Source organism: Stegostoma tigrinum, chromosome 16, assembly GCF_030684315.1.
Source record: "Stegostoma tigrinum isolate sSteTig4 chromosome 16, sSteTig4.hap1, whole genome shotgun sequence".
NCBI classification, from domain to species: Eukaryota; Metazoa; Chordata; class Chondrichthyes; order Orectolobiformes; family Stegostomatidae; genus Stegostoma; species Stegostoma tigrinum.
The window spans coordinates 18,487,799-18,500,099 of record NC_081369.1 but is presented as its reverse complement, the minus strand read 5'-3'; the positions used below and the strand labels follow the sequence as shown (position 1 = coordinate 18,500,099).

The 12,301-nt window shown below is 42.6% G+C and overlaps 1 protein-coding gene across 3 annotated transcripts in view; it reads right to left on the bottom strand.

Moving 5' to 3' along the window:
• ranbp10 (RAN binding protein 10) overlaps window positions 1-12,301 on the bottom strand; it is a 184,101-nt gene that overhangs the window by 40,535 nt on the left and 131,265 nt on the right. For 2 of the 3 annotated variants that reach the window (XR_009446779.1, XM_048547115.2), the window contains exons 6-8: window positions 4,610-4,794; window positions 4,398-4,537; window positions 471-579 (exon numbers count right to left, since the gene is read on the bottom strand). Coding sequence is in view for 2 of the 3 variants with exons in the window: in XM_048547115.2 (XP_048403072.2) it covers window positions 471-579; window positions 4,398-4,537; window positions 4,610-4,794 (434 nt within the window). In the remaining variant the exon portion in view is untranslated. The remainder of the gene's footprint in view (window positions 1-470; window positions 580-4,397; window positions 4,538-4,609; window positions 4,795-12,301) is intronic. The other variant, XM_048547116.2, reaches the window with a different exon arrangement.

Sequence of the window (12,301 nt, the reverse complement as noted above, 5' to 3'; positions counted from 1 at the left end):
CTTGTAATTTTCAAGTACAAACAAGATACAAACTAGATAGCAAGGGGCCTGTCATCCAATAAATGAATAATGGAGAGAACTTCAAAAAAACAGCACCAACTTTAAGAGGGCTGAACATCCATTACCAGTCTTCCTGTCTCACCTAGCTCTATGTTGCCATGTAAACTCTCACTCCTGTGTAATTCACACCACTCCTTCCCAACAATAATATAAAATTTCCAGCTCAGCTTGTTCATGGAGCTGGTAGATCTCCCACATTTCAGTCTAACAAGCCTCCCACTCACACTTAACAAGCATTGATCAGCTAACAGTCTGTTTTAAATGAGACCCTCTGCTGAAAACAACTTGTCCATCAAACATTAATGGAGCTTCAGCTACATGCCCTCACTTGAGCAAAACTGCAACCTATCCCTGTTCACATGCCATCTTCATTCAAACAAATCACAAGTTTAATGTATGAGTTTACTTACTTTAACATGAAGAGCAAATTTGGATTACGCTCAAGTAATCCTGGATATAGTTGTTGTGTTGCTTCTATAGCTTCACCCACTCTTCCTGATAAAACTAGCTTTTGTATTCCTGAAAAAGATGTGGTAACTACAATTACTGAAACAGTTTTGTTCCATTTTTATTTTAAAATGGTGAGTCTTACCAAAATGTTAGTATATTGATGACCCCATCCAACCTGTACTGCAGAGGTAGCATCTCCTCAGCAGAAACTGGAAATCTTTCCCATTTTAAATAAATTGAACACTGGGGCATTGACTGGACCTTTCAACTAAAAGGGCTTAGTTTAAATGCCAGTGTTCATTGCTGAAGCATGGCTTTAAAAATGTTTTGCTTCAAAAATTTCCACCAACCATGGTGGAAAATTGTTGCAGACAAGTTTTTAATATTCAATCATGGCAAGTAGGTTAGGGTCGGATCACACACTAGGCAAGCATTTATTGCCTATCACTAACTGCCTTTGAGAGGGAAGTGGTGAACTCCTTGGGATGTAAGTAAGCCCACAATGCAGCTTGGGAGGGAGTTCTAAGATTTTAAACTTAGGAACTGTGAAGAATCAACAATTTAGTTCCAAGTCAGGATGGTACGTGGCTTGGAGGGTAACTTGCAGGTGGTGATGTTTCACTTTATCTGCTGTCCTTGTCCTTCTACGTAGTAGAGGTCACAGGTTTCAAGAAGCTGTTTAAGGAACATTGGCAGTTTGACATACTGTATCTTGTAAATGGTATACACTGCTACCGCTCATTGTTGGTGGTACAAGGAGTTAGAAGAGTACTTTGTCCTGGATGGTGCCAAGCTTTGAGTGTTGTTAACAGTTTCACTCATTCAGGCAGGTGGAGAGTAGAGTACTCATCACCACACTCCTGGCTTGTACTTTGCAGGTGGTGGACAGGCACTGGGGAGGCAGGAGGCAAGTTGCTTGACACAGCCTTTGACCTGCTCTTGGACCCACAGTATTAATATGCATTGGCCAGTTAAGATTCTGGTCAATGGTAACTCCCAGGTGGAGTTTCACAGGTAATTGATTACATTTGAGACATGGTTATCACTATTATGTAAACAATCAACAACTAATTTGCAACCAACAAGATCTCATACAGTAGCAATAAATGACCAGTTAATCAGAATTGGTTGAGGGATGAAGGTTTGTTAGAAAATGCCTCTGCTCTTTCTCAAATACACATAGATGAAATAATCCACATCCATCTAAAAAGAACAATTCAAAGCTATTTAGCCAAGCGAGCCTGTTCACCATCCAAGTTGATAAATACGGATCTGTAACTGAACTCCATTTACCCACCTTTGTAAAATATGCCTTAACATCCTTATATTAACACAAATTTATCAATCTTAAATTTAAAAATCAACAAATTATCTAGCATTAATTTGCATTTGCCAAGTGAACTCCTAATTTCCCTCACCATCAACCACACTCTGGCTCTAATTTTGGGGTTATGGCCCCTAGGCCGAATCTACTCAACCAGCAGAATGAATAGCATGTCTCTATCTACTTCGGATGTGAGAAATCCTTGAACACATAACTCGCATGTTTCCTGGCAATATAACACTAGTTTGTATAATCTATCCTTTGTGGAGTAACTTTTGGATTACGTACATCATTACAGTAAATTTCATAATGCTTGATGCCCAGAATCATTTGCAGTACTTCAGGTGTGATCTAATTAATCAGGACAGTAATTTAACTTTTATCCCCTTGCATCCTCTAGCTACAGAGACCAGCATTCTTGATTTTTGATTATTTTTCTGTTCCTATTCATGACATTTTAATAATCTACTTAGCTGGACCCCTAGTCTCCGATAATCACTGTTTCTACTTTTGATCTTGTGGGTTCAAGGTGGATGCCCTTAGGTTTGTTGACACTAAAATCTATTTTCCCATAGTTTTGCCCATTCACTCAATCTTTTAATATCCTTTCTACATTTTGTGCTTCCATCCAACCTGTTTTTAATGTTGCCTAATTTTGTTATTGTCAAACTGGTATATGCTGCAGTCAATTCCATCCACGTCACTAAAATATAAAGCACTCATGGATCCAACCCAAATCTTTAATGGGCATCACAGATCACATGCTGCCAATTATAGTACTGCTAATTACCCTGTCTCCACAGCCGATTTCATAACTAATTCAACAATTTGGTCTCAATTCCACGAGCTTCAACTTTAACTTGCAGTCCTTTATATGGGTCTTTAATTAAATAATTTGCTGATGTCCATGTAAATAACGTCCATACACATTCCTCTGTTCGCCACTTTAGTTACTCCTTCAAAGCATTCACTCAGGTTCACTCATGTCATATCCTTTATAGATTCATTCTGGCTCCTTTTGGTCAGCTGAAACTCTGAAGTTCACCTAGACTCTGGTAATTTCCCAAGAGATATCATGCTAATTCCCTGGTTTCCCTCTTTTCTCTTTTGTAATCAGGCAGTCAACACTTTTAATTCGATGCATGATCTGAAAAACAATAGCTGTGACAACCGAATACTCCCAAGTACTGCACTGAAGTGGTCGCACAGATGATGTTTTTAAGGCCCATCTAAGACCTGAAAAGATGACCTCTTCATTTAGAATGAGACTGCTAGCACTGAAACAAACTGACTATGGTATAGGCTCCTCAGAGTCTGTGTACGGAAACAAGTCGGGGTTCACTAACTCCAATTTACAGCAACAACTGTAAATTGCAGCATCACTGCAACTTATACTGCTATGAAAATAGAGGGTAAGGCTGAGTTTTGTGTCTGCAAGGGACAGATGATATCTCTCGAGCTAAGTTACTGATAGCCAAAAGCAAAGCTGTATAACTCTTAGAGGCAGCTAAAGTCAAAAAACTGGATTCAAGACACTGTTGTGGGTTTGTTATTTATTACCCACTGCAGGAAAACATTATATAAACTAAACAGCTATTTTGTGAAAGCTTGTTTTTAGAAGCATAATAAAGACATGATCAACAAGTTGCAGACTCTTAGTCAGCTCAGCTTCATTGTTTAACACTCCTTGCTGTAGACATATCTTGAAGAGCATTTCAAGCAGTGTTTTTGAAAGTAAAACCATAAAATATTTACAAAACACCTGTTCATTTATTTGCTTCCAACTTGAGACTTCATGTAAAACTTATTTATTTTATACATTCTGTCCCTTTACAAGACATATGGAAACAAAATGCATGTATTAAAATATTTTAGCTTCTGAAACAATTTTTCAAGTGTTCGGTAAAAATCAGCACATTTTGAATTTTACATCCTAATTCTCCAGACAGGTGGAATCTATTCACAAGGCTGACTGCATGACCAGGCCATATAACCCAAACAACTGAATTTATATTTTTTTATCATCCAATTTTCTCCTGTTTAGTCCAGCATATATTCAGATACTGGTGCGATTCAATTGCCTTCAAAAGCCTTTAATATATTGCTCAATTGGTCCTTCATCATGTAACGTGGAATTGACGATTTTCAACATGCTGAACAGATGCAATTGCAGCTCCAATGTCTGTTATGGAAGCTGGCAGAATTTAATTCCTGTTGCTTTCCAAGCCTGTTGGCAGCGAGTTTTAGTCTTGGGGCGCAAGTTGGAAATCTATGTCAGCAGACTGTTTTACTGCAGAAGACACAACGGCAATCATTTTCACAGTGAAACAAAATTCCTGAACGTGGATCATTATTAAGTACTTTCATTTAGTGTTCATGCCTGTAGTATGGAGCTGCAGAGGATGACTATAGTACCCAACTGTTACCTTGTTAGGCAATTCCCTCCTCGAAATGTATTTGGCTCATCTCAATATTGGGCAGTGCAGTTAGCAACTGAGACAACAGGGGACTTAAAATAGAAATTTCAAAATGTTATACACATACACATCACTGCCAGACTTACGCTGTCTGTTTTTGATTGAACTCTGCTCCTCTTGAATGGTCTGCCCTGTTGCTCTGGCAAAGGCAGTTGCTGTTGCACAGTACCCATGATGCACCAGGTAGGACGACACCATGCTATAAAACAAATTCTCACACAATGAGCTAGTTTAAATGTGGTACCAAATAAATCAGCTAACCCTTTATGTATGATAAGCAAGGAGCAGCATTTCTTACTTTTGCATCATCGTCTGCCACTCCCCTAGTCTGTCGCCTATAGGAAATCGCTCAATTGTGCCATGAATCTTTGCCCTCCACTCACGCATGTAATCTTCTATGTCAAACACAAATGGCTGCTGCCCAAAATTGGCATCTACTATCTCACCCGGTGTTTGAAGCCCCACAGTTGGATACAGGTTCGGCTGAAAGACAAAAATAATGATAATTCTCAATTTAATATTACAGTCAATAACTCAAATGCAAAATGGAAATCAAAGGAATTTATTAATGGGATTCTTGAATATGAAATTCAACTTTGGTGGAACTTTTAAAAAGTGAATTGTAAGCCGACAACCAATTACACTCACTAATATTAATATCCCTTCATTCGACTGCTGCCTGATTTTTGTCCCTGCCAAGAATTAATTTAACCCTCTCACTTTCCTCATAAACACTTCCAATCAAATAACAGCATTTGAAATTCTCAAGTCATGATCACACTACTTTAGCACTACAGGCCCTAGAAGTAGGCTTGTCACCATTTACAAACATTGTTGCACACATAATTTTAAAGCAAGTCGTCTTAAATAATATCAAAAAGCATTTGCTTAAATATTGCCACATTTCACATTTAAGCACAACTCTTACAAAATTTTAGGGATCCTGGTCAGTACATGATTTATCGTATCAATGCTTCTTAGACTTCACATTTTTTTCTTGCAGCTAGCCCATAGAAATGTCTTACTGATTGCTTGACATGAGGTGAACTTCTGGATCTGCCTTGAGGCTCTCTTTATTCACGAATCCTCCCTGGGATGGAACACTGCTATATGGTATCCGATGGCAGCAGTTTAAGATTCAGATAGACTAACAAGCATGGCATAACTATTTTATGCCAAAACGGACTTTTAATTAAGTTACTAAAAATAGAATCGTTTGTGTTATCATTTTACCGTTTGCTCTTCAAAGGCATCTTGGAAACATGGTGACTACATGACTGGTGAACTTGCCATATGGCTATAAACCTGTATCTGCAGTGCCTTTTTAATTTAAAAACATGTCCCAAGATACTTTATGGTAGTATTATAAAAATCAAAATCTGATACTGAGCCACATAAAAGGAATAGTACAGACATATACAAGATGCTGATCTTATTTATGAAGTGATTGGTCTAGCTGTAGGTACTGTTGTTGGTTAAGCATGGTTTGGAGCAAATGATACAATGTTTAGGATATGAACACATATCCAACAGTACCTAAGCTTCTAATAATTAAAGTTTTGTTTAAAATACATCAAATCAGCCCACACCTTCACAATAATAATACACATTGTTCAAGTTACTAGGGTTTGATTCAGAATTCAGCATCTTTCAAACACAAGTTAAGTTAGTGCCGACAAATGCAAATTCCAAAGATTCCATGCAACAAGCATAAGATTGTAAGATGTTGGGGCAGAAGCAGGCCTATTAAGTACTTTCTGACATTCAATGAGATCATCGTTGTCTAATTATCCTCAACTCTATTTTCCTATCTTTTCCCCATAAGTCTTGATTCCCTTGTTGATTAAAAATTGTGTTAATCTCAGCCTTAAGTATACTTAATGATCCAGCCTCTACACTCCGTTGTGGTGAAGAGATTCCATAGATTTTCTACTGTCAGAAAAGAAATTTCTCATCTGTTTTGAATGGGAAACCTCTTACTTTGAGATTATGCCCTCTGGTCAGAGACTCTCCCACAGGGGTGAAACAACCTTTTTGCATGTACCTTGTCAAGTCCTCTAAGAAACTTGCGTGTTTTGGTAAGGTTGCCTCTCTTTCTTCTAAGTTCCAATGAATTCAAACCCAACCCATTCAACCTTTGCTCAAAAGATAATTCTCCATACCCAGGATCAAACTAGTGAACCCTCTCTGGGTATATTTTTCCTTAGTTAAGGGGACTAACACTGTTCACTGTATTCTGGGTGTGGTTTGATTCATGCCTTGTGTATTGGCAACAGATCTATTTTTAGATTGCAATTCTTTCAAACTAAAAGGCCAATATTCTATTTACTTTCCCTATTATCTGAATTTGTACACTTCAGTTTTCTCTCCATTTAAAATATTAATATTGAGCTCCTGAACGCTTCTTGATAAACACAACCTCACGTTTGCCACACTGTATTCCAACTACTAAGTTTCTCTCTACTTGTTTAAACGGTCTATTTCCCTTTGGAGACAAGATTTTCCTCAGCACTTACCTTCCTACCTATTGTGTGGCATCCATAGACTTGACTATAGTACATTCACTTTCTACATCTAATTCATCAAGAGATAATTGTGAACCCAGAACTGATCTCCACGACATTCCACTAGTTTCAGGTTGCCATCCTGAAAATGAACAGCCCCACCCCCCCAGCACTGTGTTCTATTTAATAGTAATCTTCAATCCATGCTAGAACATCACTCATAACATCAGCGGCTCTTAACTCACTAAGTAGCCTGATGTGTGGTACCTTATTATATCCTTTCTGAAGTCCAAACATATCATATGCACAATTTCATTTTAATCTATCCTATTTGTTACCAACTCAAAAATTTTCATACTAAATTGTGTGACACATTTTCCTCTTCAGCATGGCTTCACCAATAATAATCTGCTTAATAACATTATGGATTTCTAAATGCTCTACCATTACAACCTATGTACTAGACTAACATTTTCCCCAATGACAGATGTGAATCTGACTAACCTATTGTTACCTTTTTTGTCTTCTCCCCACTTTGAATAAATTTCATTGGCAGCTTTCCAATCTCTGGTACTTCTCCAGAATCTAAGGATTCTCGGAAGACTATGACCATTCCATCTATTATCTCCGTAGTTACTTCTTCTAAATATTCTCGTGTACATTCCATCAGATCCAGGGACCAACTGGTTTTTAGTCCCAGATAGTAAAACGTGAGGCTGGATGAACACAGCAGGCCAAGCAGCATCTCAGGAGCACAAAAGCTGACGTTTCGGGCCTAGACCCTTCATCAGAGAGGGGGATGGGGAGAGGGAACTGGAATAAATAGGGAGAGAGGGGGAGGCGGACCGAAGATGGAGAGTAAAGAAGATAGGTGGAGAGAGTGTAGGTGGGGAGGTAGGGAGGGGATAGGTCAGTCCAGGGAAGACGGACAGGTCAAGGAGGTGGGATGAGGTTAGTAGGTAGCTTGGGGTGGGAGGAAGGGATGGGTGAGAGGAAGAACCGGTTAGGGAGGCAGAGACAGGTTGGACTGGTTTTGGGATGCAGTGGGTGGGGGGCAAGAGCTGGGCTGGTTGTGTGGTGCAGTGGGGGGAGGGGACGAACTGGGCTGGTTTAGGGATGCAGTAGGGGAAGGGGAGATTTTGAAACTGGTGAAGTCCACATTGATACCATATGGCTGCAGGGTTCCCAGGCGGAATATGAGTTGCTGTTCCTGCAACCTTCGGGTGGCATCATTGTGGCACTGCAGGAGGCCCATGATGGACATGTCATCTAGAGAATGGGAGGGGGAGTGGAAATGGTTTGCGACTGGGAGGTGCAGTTATTTGTTGCGAACTGAGCGGAGGTGTTCTGCAAAGCGGTCCCCAAGCCTCCGCTTGGTTTCCCCAATGTAGAGGCAGCCGCACCGGGTACAGTGGATGCAGTATACCACATTGGCAGATGTGCAGGTGAACCTCTGCTTAATGTGGAATGTCATCTTGGGGCCTGGGATGGGGGTGAGGGAGGAGGTGTGGGGACAGGTGTAGCATTTCCTGCGGTTGCAGGGGAAGGTGCCGGGTGTGGTGGGGTTGGAGGGCAGTGTGGAGCGAACAAGGGAGTCACGGAGAGAGTGGTCTCTCCGGAAAGCTGACAGGGGGGAGGGGATGGAAAAATGTCTTGGGTGGTGGGGTCGGATTGTAAATGGCGGAAGTGTCGGAGGATAATGCGTTGTATGCGGAGGTTGGTAGGGTGGTGTGTGAGAACGAGGGGGATCCTCTTGGGGCGGTTGTGGCGGGGGCGGGGTGTGAGGGATGTGTTGTGGGAAATACGGGAGACGCGGTCAAGGGCGTTCTCGATCACTGTGGGGGGAAAGTTGCGGTCCTTAAAGAACTTGGACATCTGGGATGTGCGGGAGTGGACTGTCTTATCGTGGGAGCAGATGCGGCGGAGGCGGAAGAATTGGGAATAGGGGATGGAATTTTTGCAGGAGGGTGGGTGGGAGGAGGTGTATTCTAGGTAGCTGTGGGAGTCGGTGGGCTTGAAATGGACATCAGTTACAAGCTGGTTGCCTGAGATGGAGACTGAGAGGTCCAGGAAGAAGGTGAGGGATGTGCTGGAGATGGCCCAGGTGAACTGAAGGTTGGGGTGGAAGGTGTTGGTGAAGTGGATGAACTGTTCGAGCTCCTCTGGAGAGCAAGAGGCGGCGCCGATACAGTCATCAATGTACTGGAGGAAGAGGTGGGGTTTGGGGCCTGTGTAGGTGTGGAAGAGGGACTGTTCCACGTAACCTACAAAGAGGCAGGCGTAGCTGGGGCCCATGAGGGTGCCCATGGCCACCCCCTTAGTCTGTAGGAAGTGGGAGGAGTCAAAAGAGAAGTTGTTGAGGGTGAGGACGAGTTCGGCTAGGCGGATGAGAGTGTCGGTGGAGGGGGACTGGTCGGGCCTGCGGGATAGGAAGAAGCGGAGGGCCTTGAGGCCATCTCCATGCGGAATACAGGTGTACAGGGACTGGACGTCCATGGTGAATATGAGGTGTTGGGGGCCAGGGAATTGGAAGTCCTGGAGGAGGTGGAGGGCGTGGGTGGTGTCACGGACGTAGGTAGGGAGTTCCTGGACCAAAGGGGAGAAAATGGAGTCCAGATAGGTGGAGATGAGTTCGGTGGGGCAGGAGCAGGCTGAGACGACGGGTCGACCAGGGCAGGCAGGTTTGTGGATTTTGGGAAGGAGATAGAAACGGGCCGTGCGGGGTTGGGGAACAATGAGGTTGGAGGCTGTGGGTGGGAGGTCCCCTGTGGTGATGAGGTCGTGAATGGTGTTGGAGATGATGGTTTGGTGCTCGGGTGTAGAGTCATGATCGAGGAGGCGGTAGGAGGTGGTGTCGGAGAGTTGGCGTCTGGCCTCGGCGATGTAGACGTCAGTGCGCCATACTACCACTGCGCCACCCTTGTCTGCGGGTTTGATGGTGAGGTAGCGGAGGGAGCGGACGGCTGCCCGTTCTGCGGGGGAGAGGTTGGAGTGGGTGAGAGGGGTGGAGAGGTTGAGGCGGTTAATGTCTCGACGGCAGTTGGAGATGAAGAGGTCGAGGGAGGGTAGGAGGCCTGGGGGTGGTGTCCAGGAGGAGGACTTGTGTTGGAAGCGCTGGTCTATCATTACCAGGGTTGTCTCTACTCCCCTTCTTGAACGGGGGAACCACATTCGCTATCCTCCAGTCATCTGGCACTATTCCTGTAGACAATGACGAGTTAAAGATCAATGCCAAAGGCTCGGCAATCTCCTCCCTGGCTTCCCAGAGGATCCGAGGATAAATCCCATCCGGCCCAGGGGACTTATCTATCTTCAACCTCTGAAGGATTTCTAATACCTCTTCCTTGTGAACCTCAATCCCACCTAATCTCGTAGCCTGTATCTCAGTATTCTCCTCGACAACATTGTTGTTTTCTAGAGTGAATACTGTTGAAAGATATTCATTTAGCGCTTCCCCTATCTCATCTGACTCCACACACAACTTACCACTACTATTCTTGACTGGGACTAATCTTACTTTCGTCATTCTTTTATTCCTTAAATACCTATAGAAAGCCTTTGGGTTTATCGCAAACCATTTCCACTCCCCCTCCCATTCTCTAGATGACATGTCCATCATGGGCCTCCTGCAGTGCCACAATGATGCCACCCGAAGGTTGCAGGAACAGCAACTCATATTCCGCCTGGGAACCCTGCAGCCATATGGTATCAATGTGGACTTCACCAGTTTCAAAATCTCCCCTTCCCCTACTGCATCCCAAAACCAGCCCGGTTCGTCCCCTCCCCCCACTGCACCACACAACCAGCCCAGCTCTTGCCCCCCACCCACTGCATCCCAAAACCAGTCCAACCTGTCTCTGCCTCCCTAACCGGTTCTTCCTCTCACCCATCCCTTCCTCCCACCCCAAGCCGCACCCCCAGCTACCTACTAAGCTCATCCCACCTCCTTGACCTGTCCGTCTTCCCTGGACCGACCTATCCCCTCCCTACCTCCCCACCTACACTCTCTCCACCTATCTTCTTTACTCTCCATCTTCGGTCCGCCTCCCCCTCTCTCCCTATTTATTCCAGTTCCCTCTCCCCATCCCCCTCTCTAATGAAGGGTCTAGGCCCGAAACGTCAGCTTTTGTGCTCCTGAGATGCTGCTTGGCCTGCTGTGTTCATCCAGCCTCACATTTTATTATCTTGGAATTCTCCAGCATCTGCAGTTCCCATTATCTCTGATACTGTTTTTAGTCCCATTAGCTTTCCCAGCACTTTTTCTGATGAGATAGATATTGCATGTGTTGACACTTTACCCTTTGATTTCATATTTTTTCAATGCTATTGCATCTCATACTGATGCAAAATATTAATACAACAACTGTCATTTCCTCGTTCCTCATTATTATTTCCCCATCTTCATCGTCCACATGTCCAATGCTCATTTTGGCCTCTCTCTTCCTTTTTCTATATTTAGAGAAGATCTTGCTATCCGTCTTGATATCACTTGCAAGCTTACCCTCAAAACCATCTTCTCCCTGTTATTTTTTTGGTTGTCTTTTGTTGGTTTGTAAACATTTCTCAATCCTCTAGCTCACCGACTAGTCTTTGCCACATTGTATGTAGTCTTTTTTCAATCTGAATACATTCCGTCTAAGATTTCAAGACCTACATCAGCCTTCCTGCTAACTCATGGTGTAAATTATTGCTTTTCGTGATGCTAAGTCATAAAGAGTGGGCAGTTCCCATGTTTGAGTGTTAGGTACTGTTGAATTTAAAGATACAATTCCAAAGACCACTAATTTCAGTATTTTCCGGGGGCATGGGGAAGGAACTAATGGGCTATCAATTAGGGCTTCACGTCAATCTAGTAAAATTTGCAAAAACAGTTTTGAATGCTCCTATAATAGATCACACTCTAAAAGAAATTAAATAAAAAGTGATGTCTCATATATGTACATAACTAGGTGTGTCCATCTCCAACATTCTAATAAGTGCAAAACAACAATAACATATATGAAATAAAAGTACTACCTAATATGACCATTCAAATTAGAGGTTCGTTACTTTTCAAACATCTACTCCATAATATTAGAAACTAAGATTCCAAATAATCTTCACTCAAATTAACATTTCATAAGTACAATCAATATTTTCAACCATCAGAGAAGCACAACTCTCATAGCCTAAGCAGAAAACTAACACGGATCCTAATTTTGTAAATGGTGGCAATGTGTCAATGTTTGTTGTTGACCTCAAAGTGACCTTCCACAAATATCTAGTGAAATATATGGCTGGATTTCACCTTTCCTATCATTAATTTCATCAGTTAGTGGGGTTCAGGAGCATCCAGCAACAGTGTTGTCATTAAAAAGGCTAAGCAGCAGACCAGAATGAAGAACTGTTAAAGACCATAACCAGGAACTAAAAAGCTCTGATTAACTTTCATGTTTTAAATCAGACATTGAGAAAAAGATTAGGACATATCCTCTGAATCAAGGTGG